The following is a 19,545-nucleotide window of genomic DNA, read 5'->3' on the forward strand; positions in this document are numbered from 1 at the left end:
TTATATAATAATGAACTGCCCGATTTATGTCTAAAATACATGACTAAACATGGTATTAGCTTATCTCCACTTATATCATTGGTCACACGCGTATAAACGGCGGCACCGCCGCGCGCACATGGTCCACACGTTGAGGCAGCCCGGTCCCATAGCCCGTAGTGTCAGTGCACACACATATTACATGTTATACACTCACCTCTGCTCACTGCCCATCGCAGCCTTGTTCTCGCCCCAGACTTGCTGACGTAATCAGATGGGAGTTGTTCCAAAATTGTGTTAGTAAATAAAGTTTGGTGAAAAAAAAGACCTTTTTTTCCCCCCCAGCAACGTCACACAACGCGTGAGAAACCTGATTGGCTGTTCCCTTGAAGTGACGCAAGAACGCCATTGCCGTCTCATTTGGGTCTTTTTTTTTAGTTGCTTTCAGGCGCCATTTTGGTACACCCTGACCCTTCTTCAAGGATCCCCAAAATGTAACCTCTTGTCGTAATACAGGAGGAATTCGGGGTCTACATCTAGAATCTATAAGAGGCGGCCGTGGTGGGGGTGAGTGCCATTGGGCAGATTTGTGTGGAAGCATGTAATGTGTAGCAGGCTGTGTGTGATGTGCTGAGATCGATGGCAGTGATGGCAATGTATTCTTGTGTATGTCTATGAAGAGATGTCATATTCATGGGCCTTATATGTGACCTGTAGATCAGTAGCTGTGTAGGGGCAGTACTGCATCTGACTATGGGTGGGATAATGGCATCCTTTATGGCAGTGGTTTCCAAACTGTGGTCCTCCAGATGTTGCAGAACTATAACTCCCAGCATGCCTGGAGTCATAGTTTTGCAACATCTGGAGGACCACAGTTTGGAGACCACTGATTTATGGAGGATTGTTTATTAATATGACGTGTTGAGTAATATAGAAGTGATGGACATATTGGTCCATCCATTTCAACCTGTAAAAATTCCTTCCTGACTCCAATATGGCAATCGGAATAAATCTGTGGATCAACGTTCTATTCGCTCAAATCTAGTATCCATAACCTGTAATATACTTTCAGATGACTAACGTGCTACACCGTCATTTTCCAAAATGATCTTCATTTGGTATTTGGCGCCTAAATACATCAACCAGGCGCCGTTCTTCCTGTCGCTGTGTGCAGCCTGTAACGCTATGTTTACACGACAGAATTTCTGCACGGAATTCTGCAGTGAGTTTCCACAGAAATGAATTGCCCATTCACTTCAATTGAATTCCTGCAGCAGAAATGTTGCTGTGTTCATGGGACAGTGGAATCCCATTGAAGTGTATTGGCTATAAATTCATGTAGAATTCTGTGCAGAAATTCTGGCGTGTGCAAAATCTGTATCCAGCATGAGACCCAGTGCCATAGACCAACATTACACTGGGTCTCTCACTGGATAGTGATTTAGCACAGCTACGAGCTGCAGATAGCGGCAGGGAGAAAGGGGCCTAGTTAAAGGGAATCTGTCACCAGTGTCACCTGCACTAACCTGTTGGTATCTACCAGGTGACACTGGTGACAACAGTACTCACCTTGTCCTGTTCCGTGGCGGGGATCTCCGGTAATCCTATCCGTTAGCTCCAGGCTCCCGGCATGGGGCGGAGCTTAATGACGTCACCACTGCTGTTCTCTAGCAGTGGGACCGAGCAGGGAGTAGCAGCGGTGACATCACTAAGCTCCGCCCAGTGACCAACAGGTTAGTGCAGGTGACACTGGTGACAGATTTCCTTTAAGGTATTAAGGCGCCAAAGTAGAGTTAAAGGACAACTGTCAGCCTGATAACCGACCCCCCCCCCAAACCCAAAACACTGTGTTATAGAGTGGGTGATCAGGTGTCTACAGAGGGGTCATTTACTAAATTCTGTCCACTGGTTGCCAAGATACAGGCTACAGAAGTCCTGCTGCTCATATCACTATATTACGCACAGGAGGCGGGGCTCTGCCAGCTGGCCACGCCTGCTTCCGTCCGTCAGCTTGTTATACATACAGCTCATTACCCGTGACTCCACGTCACTAGGACATGGAGTTGAAGAAAATGAATATGCTAATTGTGGGGTCAGTATAATGAGCTGACGGACGGAGGCAGAGGTGGCCAGACGGCAGAGCCCCGCCTCCTGTATGCAATTCAGTGAAATGCAGCGTAAGTTCTGCAGCCTATATCTCGGCAACCAGTGGATGGAATTTAGTAATTGACCCCTCTGTGGACTCCTGGTCACCCATTCTATAACCCGGTGTTTTGGGTTTAGAGTGGGTGTTCAGGCTGACAGTTTTCCTTTAAATATTTTATATCCTGTCCAGAACGCTGACGTAAAAAAAAAAAACCCTGGACTTGCCTCCAGCTGTTCTTGCTAGTTCTTGTGGTCATTGTCTCCCCTCAGCCAGTGATAGGCTGAGCGGCAATGTGACGTATTGGGCCACAGCACCTGGAAGAAGACTACCGAACCAACTGCCACTCAGCCAATCACGGGAGACAGGACATAGATAAACTGCAGTGTGACGGAGCGACCACAAGAACCAGGAAGGACCACAAGAACCCGTTCCCATCCTCCAAGCGGAGGATGGGAACGGGATCAGCAGGAAACGTATCATTGTATTATGGCTGCCAGGCTAGTAATTCTGTGTCTGCAAAGGTCACAGGATTTCACAATAAACTTCTACCTTGAATGGAAAGCATGATGGCATCGGAGTTAACCCCCTCTGGAATATTTAATAGGGCACAGACTGCACAGTCCCACATTAGAGATTGTTTGGTCTGTAGTACTTGGTGTTATTCTTCTGTATGTACAGATTTCGTTCTTGCACTGTTTTTTCTTGATACAAATTTGTTTAGTCTCAAATCTTGCGATTACAAAAAGAATAAAATGTTGCTTAATGTTGAGTAAATTTTTTCATTTGCACTGTAGGTTGATTTTTATGGCATCTAACAATGCCTGCATGTGCTGCCATCAATTGCACAAGCCGACAGACGCGCGGATGTGGAAAGTCGTTTCACCGGTATGTGTATCAATACAAAATCATTATCCACACGGACATAAATTCCTGTCCATAGTTTTAACTAACATTGTTGCCTCCTAGGTTATAACTGAGGAAACCTTTTGTTTGTCTTTTGTGTGAATCTTTTTCTAAAGATTGTAGGACACCACAAGGTCTTTTTCACCCCTTAAAGGGTACCTCTCATCAAAAAAAAAAACTTTTGATATATTATAGATTAATGTATGCAGAATAACTTTACAATTGCATGTTATTAAAAAATATGCTTCTTTCTATTTAATTTTCCACTTTGAAGAAATGACCACTAGGGGTCTCCCTACCAGTCCTGGCAGCAAGCATTTCAGACTCATGCTGGAGTCCTAAACACTACGAGCTGCCAGTCTGCTTTGTTCACAAAGGAGAACACTCAGAGCTGCCAGCCTGCTTTGTTCACAGCCTGTTTGGCTGTGAACAAAGCAGGCTGGCAGCTCTGAGTGTTTAGGACTCCAGCATGAGTCAGAAATGCTTGCTGACAGGACTGATCGGGAAAAATACAATAGAAAGAAGCATATTTTTCATTAACATGCTATTGGAAAGTTATTCAACATTCATTAATCTAAAATATATCAAAAGTTTATTTGATGAGAGGTACCCTTTAAGGACAAAGCCTATTTTGGCCTGAAGGACCCAGTCTGACACCGCAGAATTTTCTTGGCAGATGTTTTTGCCGCGAAAATCCCGATTCCGGAGTCCACGGAAAGAATAGACATGTCTCACATGCATAGTCCTAGCACCGGCATGTTCTCCCGACACTCCAGAGTCGGGGGAATGTCCGCACGGATATTTTTTATGTGTGAACATAGCCTTACACTCTGTTATTTTTTCCTCCACAGACCCATATGAGGGCTTGTTGTTTTGTTTTTTTTCACAACCACTTGTACTTTGTAATGACACCTTTCATTTAACCTTAACATTTATGGCACAACCAAAAAAATAATATTTTGCGGGGAAATTGAGAAACGCAATTTTGCTAATTTTGGAGGGTTTCGTTTTTATGCAATACACTTTACAGTAAAACTGACATGTTATCTTTATTCTATAGGCCAATCCAATTAAAATGATACCCATTTTACATGCTATACTATTACTGTACTAAACTTTCTCATTTTGTTCATATACAGAGCTGTATGAGGGCTTGTTTTTTGTGCCATGATCTGGAGTTTTTAATTGTTACGCTTTTGCATATATATGTGACTTTTTGATAATTTTTTATTTCATTTTTCTGGCATGTGATGTAACCAAAAAGCCGAATTTTGGACTTAAAAAAAAAAAAAAATTTCAATTTATGCCGTTCACCAAAAAATGTTTATTATTTTTTATATATATATAGATATAGATATAGATATACATAGAGAGAGAGAGAAAAGAAGAAGGTCCGGCACTTCACGTGAAGGATTAAAATCAGCTTTCCTTTATTCAAAACCTTGACACAGTTCACAGATGTTGTTCTGTATGTGAACTTTGTCAAGGTTTTGAATAAAGGAAAGCTGATTTTAATCCTTTACCTGAAGTGCCGGACTTTCTTCTTTTCTCATTTGGATTGTGGACCGAGGGCGGAACCAGCCGGTCCATGGCACAGGTGAGCCATTTGGATGTTCAGTGTGAAGCGGACTCCACAACTTGCATTATATATATATATATATATATATATATATATAATTTTTTTTTTTTATTTATTGGAAAAGCAGGATTTACATTTTTATTGGAGAGGGGCTTATTGACATAAAAAAAATTATACTCTTTTTTTTTTTTTTTTTTTAAACTTTTTATATCCCATAGGGAACTACCGTATTTATAGCAATCACTAGACTGCTGTTACTGTTCAGTGCTATGCATCTTTATAGCACTAATCATTAACATCTACGTTCTACTTCTCTGGTTTGCTAGAAGGCAGACCAAAGGAGAAGATCGCTGGAGCCGTCAGGAGGCCTCCCAGCCAATGGACGGGGAGCCAATGCGCTCGCTCCCGTCTGTCTGGCAGGGAGCGAGTGCAGCCTAACTGAAAAAGGACTGATTGCCACTCCAAAATCAGTCCTTTTTCAGTGGCCGTTTTTTAAATGTAAATTAAACCTTTTTAATGAAAAAAATAAAATAAAAGTATATTAGAGATATGTTGTAGTACATAAGTACTACAACATAGCAAAAAATAAAATTGGTGACAGTGCCCATTTAACATTGCTACTGTTTGCTCATAATCACTGCTAGTATACCAGACATTGCTACATTGTTACCATGCAATAATTGTTACATTGTTGCCAATAAATACCACTCATTCTGCAAACAACGTATTGAACATTACAATTCTGCACTTTACATATTCGTTTCAGTTCAAAAGACACGTGCACAACTATTTTATTCTTACAGGCTGGAATATCCACAGACGTGTGGCTTTTATATTGATTGTATTTTATTACATATTTTTATATTATAATGTATTCTATGCTATCTATGTAATTTTATAATTTATTAAATTGTATTTTGTGTCCCCGCTGACCCACAAGGGCCCTGTGCGTCACGGAACACATTGCATATTTGAAACAATTAATTAATAAATGTCTATCCAGTATTCAAGAGCCTCAATTTTCCTTTTAATCACTTTTACTTTCCGACACTGGGGGTATAGGTGCCATTTGAGTTGCTCGGATCAAGGTAACTAGACGATAGGAGTCTCTCCTATTTTCTATATATTCAACTTTATGTTAGTGGTAAATTTTCATTGATACTTGCATCATTTCTTGGTGAAAAAATCCCAAATTTCATGAAAAATTTGAAAATTTTGCATTTTTCGAACTTTGAAGCTCTCTGCTTGTAGGGAAAGTGGACATTCCAAATAAATTATATATTGATTCACATATACAATATGTCTAGTTTGTGGTTGCATGATAAAGTTGACAGGTTTTAACTTTTTGAAGACATTAGCCCCTTAAGGACCAAGGACGGATGAGTACTTCCTTTGTCCCGCTCCCGTGATATAACGCGGGGTCCCACGGTAACCCTGCATCATATCACGGCGGGCCCGGCGTCATAGTGAAGCCGGGACCCGCCTCTAATAGCACGCGGCACTGATCGCGGTGCCATGCGCTATTAACCCTTTAGCAACGCGCTCAAAGCTGAGCCACGTGGCTAAAAGTGAAAGTAAAAGTGCCCGGCTAGCTCAGGGAGCTGTTCGGGATTGCCACGGTGAAATCGCGGCATCCCGAACAGCTGTACTACAGGAGGAAGGTCTCTTACCTTCATTCCTGCAGTCCGATCGCCAATTGAATGCTTCAAGCCTGAGATCCAGCCTTGAGCAATCAATCGCCGAAAACCCTGATCAATGCATCCCTATGGAGATGCGTTGAACACAGTTAAAGATCAGTAAATGTAATGTTATAGCCCACCATGGTCACTTTTGGTCACTTTTTATATCATGAAAAAATGAATAAAAAGCGATCAAAAAGTCAGATCAATGCAAAAATGGTACAGACAAAAACTTCAGATCATGGCGCCAAAAAATGAGCCCTCATACCACCCCATACACGGAAAAATAAAAAAGTTATAGGGCTCAGAAGATGACAATTTTAAACGTATACATTTTCCTGCATGTAGTTATGATTTTTTTTTCTGAAGCAATACAAAATCAATCCTATACAAGTAGGGTATCATTTTAACCATATGGACCTAGAGAATAAAAATAAGGTGTCATTTTTACCGAAAAAATGTACTACGTAGAAACGGAAGCCCCCAAAAGTTACAAAATGGCTGTATTTTTTTCAATTTTGTCGCACAATGATTTTTTTTCCCGTTTCGCCGTAGATTTTTGGGTAAAATGACGGATCTCATTACAAAGTAGAATTAGTGGCGCAAAAAATAAGCCATAGTACAGATTTTTAGGTGCAAAATTTTAAGAGTTATGATTTTTTAAAGGTAAGGAGGAAAAACGAAAGAGCAAAAAATGAAAAACGCCCAGTCCTTAAGGGGTTAGAGGGCTTTTTAGCTTAGCAGCAATTTTCCAATTTTAATGAAAATTTCAAAATCGGAATTTTTCAGGGACCAGTTCAGTTTCAAAGTGAATTTGAGGGTCTTTATGTTAGAAATACCCTATAGTGGACCCCATTATGAAAACTGCACCCCTCAAAGTATTCAAAATTACATTCAGAAAGTTTATCCTTTTAGGTGTTTCACAGGAATAGCAGCAAAGTGGAGGAGAAAATTCAAAATCTTTATTTTTTACACTAAAATGTTCTTGTAGACCCATTTTTTTTTTCATTTTTAAAAGGGGTAATAGGTAAAAATGTCCCCCAAAATTTGTAACCCAATTTCTCTCGAGTAAGGAAATACCTCATATGTGGATGTAAAGTGCTCTGTGGGCGCAGTAGAGGGCTCAGAAGAGAAGTAGCGACAATAGGATTTTGGAGAGCAAATTTTGGTGAAATGGTTTTTGGCGGGCATGACTCATTTAGGAAGCTAAACACAAAGTCCTAAGACAAAAAAAGAGAAACTCCAGCTCACCGGTAATTATGCAGTTTTCACATGGAAGCTGCGTTCAGGCAGGGAGCACGAGAGCACACAGCCAAGCCATATTCTTAGTTAACATATGCTTAGACAAACCGGACATTGAGCGTGAGTTAAAAACCGCAACACACATTGCGGTTTTTAACTCCCTCTCAATGTCCGGTTTGTCTAAGCATATAGCCAAGGTCCACCAGGGTAATTCAGACTTCATTGAAGTATGCGGCATTGAAAGGGTTTCCCCTCCTCAACGAGGTGGAGACTGGACCCGCCTATTGCTTAAACGTGAGGCATATTGGATTCTCATGCTGGAAACTAGATTTCCAGCAGGGATGAATTATAGAAATGATCTGGCATATATCTATTGATACTCATGTTGCCTATCTATTTTTACGGTCAATATACAAGTTTACATTATAGCCGTCATATGTGGTTTATAGTGATTTAAGGTGAATTAAGCATCAGATGTGTAGGGTCATGTGGCCTCTGATCATGTGACCTTTGATAAGGTTGCCAGTGTATATAAGCAGCTCGAAGCATGTAGATCATGCACCAGGATTAAGGGCTTTTGACAGCCCGAAACGCGTCGGTGGATGTGAGATTTTAACTCTCCATGCACGTTTGATTTTGTTTTGCACTTTTTTACCTTTTTCTTATTTTATGGATGGTCAATAAAGGAACTTTTTCATTTCCAAGTGGAGCTGGAGCTTCCCCGTCCTCCTCCCCCCTCCCCTCTCCCTACCTTTCTTTGGATCTGGATCATTTAGGAAGCCCCCATGGTGCCAGAGCAGGAAAAAAAAAAACACATGGCACACTATTTGGGAAACTGCACCCCTCAAGGAATGTAACAAGGGGTACAGTGAGCCTTAACACCCCACAGGTGTTTGACAAATTTTCACTTAAAGGGGTTATCCAGGGAAAAACTTTTTTTTATATATCAACTGGCTCCAGAAAGTTTCAGATTTGTAAATTACTTCCATTAAAAAATCTTAATTCTTACAGTACTTATGAGCTTCTGAAGTTAAGGTTGTTCTTTTCTGTCTAAGTGCTCTCTGATGCCACGTGTCTCGGGAACCACCCAGTTTAGAAGCGAATCCCCATAGCAAACCTCTTCTAAACTGGGCAGTTCCCGAGACACGTGTCATCAGAGAGAACTTAGACAGAAAAGAACAATCTTAACTTCAGAAGCTCATAAGTACTGAAAGGATTAAGATTTTTTAATAGAAGTAATTTACAAATCTGTCAAAATTTCTGGAGCCAGTTGAAAGTTTTTTCCTGGATAACCCCTTTAAATTGGACGTGAAAATGAAAAAAAAAAAATTTTTCACTAAAATGCTGGTGCAACCCCAAATTTTTCATTTTACAAGGAGTAATAGGAGAAAAAGCCCCCCAAAATTTGTAAAACAATTTCTTCTGAGTATGGAAATACCCCATATGTGAATATAAAGTGCTCTGCGGGCGAACTACAATGCTCAGAAGGGGAGAAGCGCCATTCGGCTTTTGGAGAGAGGATTTGGTTGGAATAGAAGTCAGGGGCCATGTGCGTTTACAAAGCCCACATGCTACCAGAACAGTGGACCCCCCTCACATGTGACCACATTTTAGAAACTACGCCCCTCACAGAATTTACTAAGGGAAGGGGTGTACTGAGCATTTACACCCCACTGGCGTTTGACAGATCTTTTGAACAGTGGGCTGAGCAAATGAAAAATCGGACCACTGTTCAAAAAATCTGTCAGACACCTGTGGGGTGTAAATGCTCACTGCACCCCTTAATAAATTCTGGGAGGGGTGTAGTTTCCAAAATGGGGTCACATTTGAGAGGGTTCACTGTTCTGGTAGCACGGGGGCTTTGTAAACGCACATGGCCTTCAATTCCAGCCAAATTCTCTCTCCTAAATCCCAATGGAGCTCCTTCTCTTCTGAGCATTGTAGTGCACCCGCAGAGCACTTTACATCCACATATGGGGTATATTCTTACTCAGAACAAATGGTGTTAGGGCTCGTTCACACAGCCACCTGCTCCTGTCAAAAAAATGCCTGTTATGCAACCCGTTTGATAATTTTGCAAACTGGCTGTAAAGGGCTGTAAACGGATCCCATTGATCTCAATAGGATTTTTTTACAATCCTTTTTCACCCGTTTGGACCCGTTATCTTCCTGTTCCGTTTTTTGTGACTGGGAAAAAACGTTGCATGCAGTGTTCTTTCTCCCGTCAAAAATAATGGCATGGAAACGGATATTAAAAATTTTACATTAAAGTCTATGGCAAACGGATGAGCATATAATGTCATCCGTTTGCACCCAGTTTTTAATATCCATTTTTCAACCGTTATTACTTCTGAACATGCTCAGAAGGAGTGAAATCAGCAAACTTTTGCTGTGGTGTGGGACTACTACTATTCCCATCATGGAACAGACTTGTTTCCTTGATAGGAGTAGTAGTTTCCAGGTTGCGGGAGTCTGAGGAGGCTAGATTAGTGCTTGTACTATTACCCCCATCATGGAACAAAGTATGTTCCATGTTGGGGTTAGTAGTACAGGGGCTGAGGGATTGATCGCACTGGGTCTCATGTCTGAGACCCCATGCGATCAAAAGTTATTAACCAGGGGAGTGGGCGGCATGGTCCGCACACCGCAACCCTGCGATGTAGATCGTGTGTGCCACACAGGGCTCCTGCTGGGTTTTTAGGTCATTATTACAGGATTGTAATGTTGCACTACACTGCTCTGCGTTCCCCGGCTGCCCTGATGCACTGCAGGAGGGCAAGATCCATAGGTAGCGCAGCAGAGGGCAATATACATAGCTAGCGCAGTGGGGGGCCAGACATATATTGCAATATGTATGATGCCCCCCCTTTCGCTGCGCTAGCTATGTATAATGCCCCCCGCTGCGCTAGCTATGTATAATGCCCCCCGCTGCGCTTACATATGTCCCCCCAGCAAGCGCATACATAAATCCCTTTGCAGCGCTATCTGTGAACAGTATACTATCAGCAGCACATCATGCTGCTGGCCGGGAAAGGCAGCGCAATGCCGCCCGCATCCCGGCCAGCAGATGTGCTGCTGATAGCATGCTATTCACAGATAGCGCTGTGAGGGACATATGTGTATAGAAGCGATGGGAGGGGAACAGTTATATATCACTATATATCTGTCCCCCTGCAGCGCTTCTATACACATTGCAGATAGCGCTGCATGGGATTTATGTATGCGCTCCCTGGGGGGACAAATGTAAGCGCAGCAGGGGGCATTATACATAGCTAGCGCAGCCGGGGGCATTATACATAGCTAGCGCAGCCGGGGGCATTATTCATAGCTAGCACAGCAGGGGGCATTATACCCCCCCTCAATGCCTTAGCTATGTATATTGCCCACTGCTGCGCTACCTATAGATCTTGCCCTCCTGCAGCGCATAAGGGCAGCCGGGGAACACAGCGCAATGCTTCCTCAGCTGCCAGTGTAGTGAAACATTACAATCCTCGCTAATTACTGTAAAAACCCCGTTGAGAGCACTGAATGGCCCCTCGGCCATTCAGGGCTCCAAGCGGGATATTTAAAAATGAAAGTATAACACGCACACGATCTACATCGCAGGGTTGCGGACCATGCCGCCCGCTCCCCTGGTTAATAACTTCAGATCGCATCGGGTCTCAGAAGTGAGACCCATTGCAATCAATCCCTCGGCCCCTGTACTACAACCCCCATCATGAAACATACTTTGTTCCATGATGGGGGTAGTAGTACAAGCACTAATGTAGCCTCCCAGCCGCCTGCAGACTCCCGCAGCCGGGGAATTACTACTCCAATCATGAAAAGAAGTCTGTTCCATGATGGGAGTAGTAGTAGTCCCAGCTGATACTAACGGATGAAAAACTGATGCAAGCGGATGCCACTAAATAGATACCTTTGCATCAGTTTGCACCCGTTAATAGAATGGTCCGTTTATGAGGCAATAACGGACAAAATCTTGACGGGGGACAACGGCTGTGTGAACTTAGCCTTACAAATTTTCTCCTATTACCCCTTGTGAAAATAAAAACTTTGGGGTAACACCAGCATTTTAGTGAAAAAAAATCAGATTTTTCATTTTCAGGTCCAACTTTAACAGAAATTTGTCAAACACTTGTGGGGTATTAAGGATTCCTATACGTCTTGTTATGTTCCGTGAGGGGTGACGTTTCCAAAATGGGGTCACATGTGGGTGATTTTTTTTCTTTGAGTTTTTTGTCAGAACCATTGTATCAGCCACCCCTGTGCAAATCACCAATTTAGGCCTCAAATGTACATGGTGCGCTCTCACTCCTGAGCCATGTTGTGCACCCGCAGAGCACTTTACACCCTCATATGGGGTATTTCCGTGCTCAGGAAAAATTGTGTTACAAATTTTGGGGGTCTTTTTTTTTTTTTTTCCTTTTACCTCTTGTAAAAAGGAAAAGTATGGGGCAACACCAGCATGTTAGTGTAAATTTTTTTTATTTTTTTTACACTAACATGCTGGTGTAGACCCCAACTTTACCTTTTCATATGGGGTAAAAGGAGAAAAAGACCCCAAAATTTGGTAGGCAATTTCTCCTGAGTATGGAAATACCCCATTTGTGGCCCTAAACTGTTGACTTGAAATACAACAGGGCTCCGAAGTAAGAGAGTGCCATGGCCATTTGAGGCCTAAATTAGGGATTTGCATAGGGACGGACACGGCAGTGGTCCCCAAACAGGGTGCATTCAGCTGTTGCAAAACTCCCAGCATGCCTGGACAGTCAATGGCTGTCCGGCAATACTGGGAGTTATTTTGCAACAGCTGGAGGTTCCGTTTTGGAAACACTGCTGTATGAGACGTTTACATTTTTTTATTGGGGGCCAGTGTAAGGGTGTGTATATGTAGTGTTTTACCCTTTATTTTGTGTTATTGTAGTGTTTTTAGGGTGCAGTCACACATGTGGGGGTTCACAGTGAGTTTCCCACTGGGAGTTTGAGCTGCGGCGGAAAATTTGCTGCAGCTCAAACTTAAAGCGGGAAACTCTTTGTAAACCCCCGCCCGTGTGACTGTACCCTGTACGTTCACATGGGCGGGGGCAAATCTTCAACTGTTGCAAAACTACAACTCCCAGCATGTACTGACAGACTGTGTGCATGCTGGGAGTTGTAGTTATGCAACAGCTGGAGGCACACTGCTTGGGAAACACTAAGTTAGGTAACAGACTACTGCAGTGTTTCCGCACCAGTGTGCCTCCAGCTGTTGCAAAACTACAACTCCCAGCATGCATGGTCTGTCAATGCATGCTGGGAGTTGTAGTTCTGCAACAGCTGGAGGCACACGGGTTGGGAAACACTGAGTTAGGAAACAGACAATGTTTCCTAACCAGTGTGCCTCCAGTTGTTGCAAAACTACAACTCCTAGCATGCCCAGAGAGCCGAAGTTTTGCAACATCTGGAAGTGCAGTTTGGAGACAAATATACAGTGGTCTCCAAACTGCAGCCCTCCAGATGTTGCAAAACTACGACTCCCAGGTTGCCAAAACTGTCCAGGCATACTGAGCGTTGTAGTTCGGCAACAACTGAATGGCCAGATGTTGCGAAACTAGAACTCCCAGCATGCCCAGACAGCCTTTGGCTATCTGGGCATGCTGGGAATTGTATTTGTGAAACTACAAGGCAGCAGTGAAGATCACTTACCAGATCTTTGCTGCTGCCTGTGTCTCTGCCACCGCCGCCTGCATTCTGCTGCCTCCGGTCTTCCCTGCCGCCGTCATCCCCCCACCCCCCACCCTGTCGTTACAGGGTCAAAGGGGAACTCTGGTGTTAAAAATAAATAAATTTTCAAATCAACTGGCTCCAGAAAGTTAAACAAACATATTTGTAAATGACTTCTATTTAACCTTAAGGACATAGGGTTTTTCTGATTTCGTTTTTTCCTCCTTACCTTTTAAAAATCATAACACTTTTAATTTTGCACCTAAAAATCCATATAATGGCTTATTTTTTGCGCCACCAATTCTACTTTGTAATGACATCAGTCATTTTACCCAAAAATCTACGGCGAAATGGGGAAAAAAATCATTGTGCGACAAAATGGAAGAGAACGCCATTTTGTAAATTTTGGCGGCTTCTGTTTCTACGTAGTACATTTTTTATTAAAAATGACACCTCATCTTTATTCTGTACGTCCATACGATTAAAATGATACCCTACTTATATAGGTTTAATTTTTTTATTACTTCGGAAAAAAAATCATAACTACATGCATTGTCCTCTTCTGACCCTTATAACTTTTTTATTCTTCCATGTACAGGGCGGTATGAGGCTCATTTTTTGCGCCGTGATCTGAAGTTTTTATCGGTACCATTTTTGTTTTGATCAGACTTTTTGATCACTTTTTATTAATTTTATGTTATAAAAAGTGACCTAAATTACGCTTTTTTGGACTTTGGAATTTTGCATGTATGCCATTGACCGTGCAGTTTAATTAACTATATATTTTTAGTTAGGACATTTACGCACGCGGCAATACCACATATGTTTATTTTTATTTACACAGTTTTTTTTTTTATGGGAAAAGTGGGGAGATTCAAACTTTTAATAGGGAAGGGGTTAAATGACCTTTATTAACTTTTTTTTTCACTTTTTTTTTTTTTTTTTGCTGTGTTATAGCTCCCATAGGGGGCTATAACACTGCACACACTGATCTGTTACACAGATCACTGCAAAGCCATAGCTTTGCATTGATCAGTGTTATCGGCGGTTGATTGCTCAAGCCTGGATTTCAGGCTTGCAGCAATCGATCACTGTTTGGACTGATAGTAGCTGGGACTGTGCGGATATGATGCGAGCTCAGCTCAGCTCCTGAGCTCGCTTCATAACCCTCCCGTGCCACAGCGCCGGGTATACCCGGCGTTCTGCGGCAAGGGGTTAAAAATATTAATCCTTCCAGTACTTATCAGCTGCTGTATTCTACAGATAATTTACAGAGAAATTTGTGATTTTTTTTTTCCAGTCTGACCACAGCGCTCTCTGCTGACACCACTGTCCATGTCAGGAACTGTCCAGCGCAGGAGAGGTTTTCTATGGGGATTTGCTTCTACTCTGGACAGTTTCTGACACAGACAGAGGTGTCAGCAGAGAGCACTGTGGTCAGACTGGAAAGAACTGCACAATTTTCTCTGTTGTATACAGCAGCTGATAAGTACTGGAAGGGTTAAGATTTTTTAATAGAAGTAATTTACAAATCTGTTTTACTTTCTGGCACCAGTTGATTTGAAAACATTTGTTTTCCACTTGTTTCCACCGGAGTTGGCATCAAATTGTAAATCCCGGAAGATTCAGGCATTATCAAGTTAATTATGTGTAATATTGCGCGATTACAAGTGCCCAGACAAGCGATAACTGTGTGGATGAAACATGTCTAGGGGTAAAATGTGAGTGCAGGTGCAGTGTCTGTACAAAAATGCAAAAATTAAATCTGCTGTGTCTTTAAAAGGGCTACTCAGCTCCTAAACATGTTATCCCCTATACAAAGGATAGAGAATAACATGTCTGATCGCAGGGGATCCTGGCCGCTGGGATCCCCCACGATCTCCAGGCCAGCGGCGCAGCATTACGTTCACTGAAACCTGGGGCTTCCATGATCGTGACGTCATGCCTCACCCCCTCTATTCATGTTTATGGGAGGGGGCGTGACTGCTAGTACACAGCCATAACTGCTCCTCCAATAGACATGAATATTCACAGAATTTAAAGCAAAGTGGAGGTGAAATTAAATTATTTTTATTTTTATTTTTTACCAATTCTCACTTTTAATAAATTTTTCTGTAACATGGCAGGCATTAACAGAAACAAATAAACAATATTTATTACCCCAATTCTGCAATTCAGTAATATCCCATATGAGGCCCTAGTGTGCTGCTTGACTCAAATGAAGTGTGCATGGATTTTGGAGCTGCCTTCTTATTAGGATGCTTTTCAGGCACCATATTGGGTTTACAAAGTACTTGACTACATTTAGGAAAATACATCCCTCAATTAATTTATCTTGGTGTAAAGTGTACCTGTCATTAGCAAGAAATTTTTATATAATGTAGAAAATACCATTATATGTATATTTGTAATATACATTGGTTAAAAATGTATATTTTTGTACCTGCAGCTATTGCATGTGTGTCTCTATGAGGAGACAAATACAGGAAGTGAGGGTGGACAAGCAGGGCTCTGTGCACCGAGGACAAGCGGGGCTCTGTGCAGTGAGGACAAGCGGGGCTCTGTGCAGTGAGGACAAGCGGGGCTCTGTGCAGTGAGGACAAGCGGGGCTCTGTGCAGTGAGGACAAGCGGGGCTCTGTGCAGTGAGGACAAGCGGGGCTCTGTGCAGTGAGGACAAGCGGGGCTCTGTGCAGTGAGGACAAGCGGGGCTCTGTGCAGTGAGGACAAGCGGGGCTCTGTGCAGTGAGGACAAGCGGGGCTCTGTGCAGTGAGGACAAGCGGGGCTCTGTGCAGTGAGGACAAGCGGGGCTCTGTGCAGTGAGGACAAGCGGGGCTCTGTGCAGTGAGGACAAGCGGGGCTCTGTGCAGTGAGGACAAGCGGGGCTCTGTGCAGTGAGGACAAGCGGGGCTCTGTGCAGTGAGGACCAGCGGGGCTCTGTGCAGTGAGGACCAGCGGGGCTCTGTGCAGTGAGGACCAGCGGGGCTCTGTGCAGTGAGGACCAGCGGGGCTCTGTGCAGTGAGGACCAGCGGGGCTCTGTGCAGTGAGGACCAGCGGGGCTCTGTGCAGTGAGGACCAGCGGGGCTCTGTGCAGTGAGGACCAGCGGGGCTCTGTGCAGTGAGGACCAGCGGGGCTCTGTGCAGTGAGGACCAGCGGGGCTCTGTGCAGTGAGGACCAGCGGGGCTCTGTGCAGTGAGGACCAGCGGGGCTCTGTGCAGTGAGGACCAGCGGGGCTCTGTGCACTGTGCACCATCTATCATGTGGCTATGCAATAAATAAACTGTGAACCCTGCAAAAAAAATACATTATTTTGTTGCTAAATTCTCTCCTATTTTTTTGATCAACAAAGTGGCGTGAGGGTTTATTTTTCGGGGGATGAGCTGTAGTTTGTTATAGGTTTTTATTTGGGGTCTTTAAGCCTTTTTATAGAACATTTTGTTTGTGGAGGTAAGAAACAAAATTGTAATTCTGTCGTGTTTTTATTTATAGTTTTGTAATATGCAATTCATCATTGTAGAGTATAAATAACATGCTTTAAAGGGAACCAATCATCAGATTTTACCCTATATAACATCCCCCGGAGATGGTGAGGATAAAGATTATATCCTATATAACACTTTGCCAAGCGTTATATAGGGTAAAATCTGATGATTGGTTCCCTTTAATAATTATTATTATTATTATTTTTTTTTTGTATATATTTTACTACTTTTTCTTAATTAAATAACTTAAAGAAAACACACACCTTTCACCCCTTACCCCCGGCCCCCAAGCATTCGGATAAGAGAGATAAGATAGTTTTCAATGGAAAACCACTTTAAGCTCAGTTTTTGAGCAGTAGTCACATCCAGGCTGTTGTTCACAGTTTTCCCTAAAGCTTTAGAATTTCTCTATAGTGTGAATGAACAAGAACTTTATTTTATTGTATTTAAAATAAATATATATTTTTTAAGGTTCCCACATGGACGACCAGAAATTTTGAAGATATGGATAACAAATATGCGTCGTGATACCTTTAAACCATCTTCTAAAGCAGTTCTGTGCTCTGACCATTTTGAGGAATGCTGCTTCGACAGGACAGGTCAAACCATTAGACTGAGAGTAGACGCTGTGCCAACTGTGTTTGCTTTCCCAGGAAAAACAAGAAAGGTGTGTACTCATTTCTTCAAATATTATGACACCAACTATAGAAGTACATGTGTACTGCTGAGAAACCCACAATGGAAAGGTTCGTTATTGGCTGCCGGGGATACTAGCATGTGGGAGGATCTCCTCCCAGCCATCACCTGTAAGATTGGTGAGGTATGGCGGGGACACATTAGGCATTGTCATATGCTTATATTGATATGATTTCTGAAGTGCAGGTTATATATATATATATATATATATATATATATATATATATATATATATATATATATATATATATATATATATAATATTATAATGTGTGTGTGTTTATTGCTTGCAGGATCGAAAATCGCACATCTGTGCCCCAGTGTTTGCACATGTTGAGGAGAAGTTTTCCATTCCACCCCCTTCACTTCCAGAGAAGATCCCTACTCCAGAGTCAGCTGACAAACGTGTGACAGTGGAACATGACTATTGTATTACAGACAGTCCCAAGGCTCTAAAAAAGAGGCTCGATGAAGCTTTAAACAGCCTTCACAATGTGAAGAGGAGGCTGAAGATCACCCAGCAGAAGTTCAGGAGGCTGAAATTCAAGGTTCAGTCACTTGACTTAACTGAAGATCCTGTGTAAACACAATACCCTTTTTCTTTGCGAAGTGTAAAAGTGCTTTGATACTCTGCTTCTACTGTATCTATATGTATTTGTTGAAAAACACTCCTTAGTAAGACTTATGTATATACAGAATTTTATACTTTTTATTCATTTACTTTTTGTGTGATGGATCAAACTGTCAAACTTCTTGAAGGAAAATAACAGCTAAATAAAAACAAATGGTGTATAGTGTTTGTCTACATTTAAAATGGTATTACCATCTTGTTAAGTGGGCTCTCCAGCCTACTGCAGTGGTTGGGAACCTGGAAATAGCAGAGCCAGCTATTTTATGCAACTCCCATTAACTTAAATGGGAGTTACACATGTTAGATAAAAAAAAGCTGGCGCTACCGTTTTTAACTTCCCAATCAATTTCTAGCAGCTACAAGTAGGCCGTAGTGGGCTGTGTAGAACACCTTACAAGCTGGGAATACCCTTTCAATAATGACACTTTGCTATTATGTTGAATATAAGAATCGTGCTTTCCGTCTTGGCTGAGAGATATTGCATCATCAACCTACTTTGTCATATTGGGCAGAAAATATTTTATAGAATATTTAATATAAAGGCATCTTAAACTCATTTTGTGCGGTGAGACTATTTCTGATATAAGCAATAATGTAACTGTTAAAGAAATTAAATGGCATTATTGAAATTGAAAAGGAAACCGAATGATGTAAACAAGCCTGACAGACTGGAGAAAAAAAAAGTTGAAGGTTTAGAAAAAATGAATATGAAATTAATGTAGCCATAAAAGAGTAAGGACACTTAAAAGACTGTTGCTTCAGTTTTCAGATAAGATTCATGGAAGAAATAGAGAAAATGGTTGTGAAGGTGGACATGGGCTTTGAAGCTGGATTTTGTTAATATATATATATATATATATATATATATATATATATATATATTTTTTTTTTATCTGATGGTCTTTGTCCTCTTTTAATCTGCATAATTGAAGTACAATCCATTTGTTGTACAATGAATACATCACCTTTTATAACATCTCTATATGCCTACCACAGTGAGACCAATCTACATTCACAGTGTATAATTGTTAATATATTTGTATTTTTTGTTTCTATCTCTCCTGATTTCCTTGGGGACAAAATGTGATTTACAATGTTAGAATTTAAAGCAGTTCTATTAGGCTAAGTTTCTACTTGTTTTTTTGTGGTTTTTTTTTCTTGCGGTTTTTCTGACATTTTTTTGTATTTGAGTGGAAATTGCATTTTTGGCCCCTTTGGCATTTTCTTTGGTGACACCTGATGCAATCGTCCATAATATACCAGAGATGTGGAGCGGCTCTATACAGCGCTCGCATCTCTGCTCTGTACTCCGGCCAGTGATGTGAATAGAACATCACTCATTCATATTTTCCCCCCAGAGTGGGGATTGGCCGGATGGTTGATATGGTTCATGGTTCGGATGGTTCATATCACTGGCCGGAGTATAGTGCAGAGATGCGAGCGCTCTATAGAGTCGCTCCACATCTCTGCAATAGATAGGACGATCACATCAGGTGTCAGGAGT

At 42.0% G+C, this 19,545-nt stretch overlaps 2 protein-coding genes across 6 annotated transcripts in view; one reads left to right on the plus strand and one right to left on the minus strand.

Moving 5' to 3' along the window:
- LOC130272159 (zinc finger and BTB domain-containing protein 49-like) overlaps window positions 1-338 on the minus strand; it is a 58,056-nt gene extending 57,718 nt beyond the window's left edge. The window contains exon 1 of one of the 4 annotated variants that reach the window (XM_056518294.1): window positions 197-338. The gene's annotated coding sequence lies outside the window, so the exon portion shown is untranslated. The remainder of the gene's footprint in view (window positions 1-196) is intronic. The other 3 variants (XM_056518301.1, XM_056518295.1, XM_056518297.1) reach the window with 3 other exon arrangements.
- Window positions 52-19,187, plus strand: LOC130272277 (THAP domain-containing protein 2-like). Of its 2 annotated transcripts, XM_056518304.1 has the most exons (5): window positions 52-275; window positions 418-546; window positions 2,920-3,010; window positions 17,186-17,381; window positions 17,704-19,187. In XM_056518304.1, the coding sequence occupies exons 3-5, from the start codon at window positions 2,943-2,945 to the stop codon at window positions 17,992-17,994; spliced, it is 555 nt and encodes a 184-aa protein (XP_056374279.1). In that variant the 5' UTR covers window positions 52-275; window positions 418-546; window positions 2,920-2,942; the 3' UTR covers window positions 17,995-19,187. The 2 variants fall into 2 exon arrangements, with proteins under 2 accessions (XP_056374279.1, XP_056374280.1); XM_056518305.1 differs by lacking the exon at window positions 52-275 and having other exon boundaries at window positions 421-544; window positions 2,919-3,010.
- Window positions 19,188-19,545: the final 358 nt, after the last annotated feature.

This window comes from Hyla sarda, chromosome 1 (genome assembly GCF_029499605.1).
Source record: "Hyla sarda isolate aHylSar1 chromosome 1, aHylSar1.hap1, whole genome shotgun sequence".
Lineage (NCBI taxonomy): Eukaryota > Metazoa > Chordata > Amphibia > Anura > Hylidae > Hyla > Hyla sarda.

What these genes read in the sequence shown, in the direction of transcription:
- LOC130272277 (XM_056518304.1), top strand. Translation starts at nt 2,943, where the DNA reads ATGCCTGCATGTGCTGCCATCAATTGCACAAGCCGACAGACGCGCGGA. An exon ending in TGTGGAAAGTCGTTTCACCG is followed by an intron (nt 3,011 to 17,185) that starts GTATGTGTATCA and finishes ATATTTTTTAAG; the next exon opens with GTTCCCACATGGACGACCAG. An exon ending in TCCCAGGAAAAACAAGAAAG is followed by an intron (nt 17,382 to 17,703) that starts GTGTGTACTCAT and finishes TATTGCTTGCAG; the next exon opens with GATCGAAAATCGCACATCTG.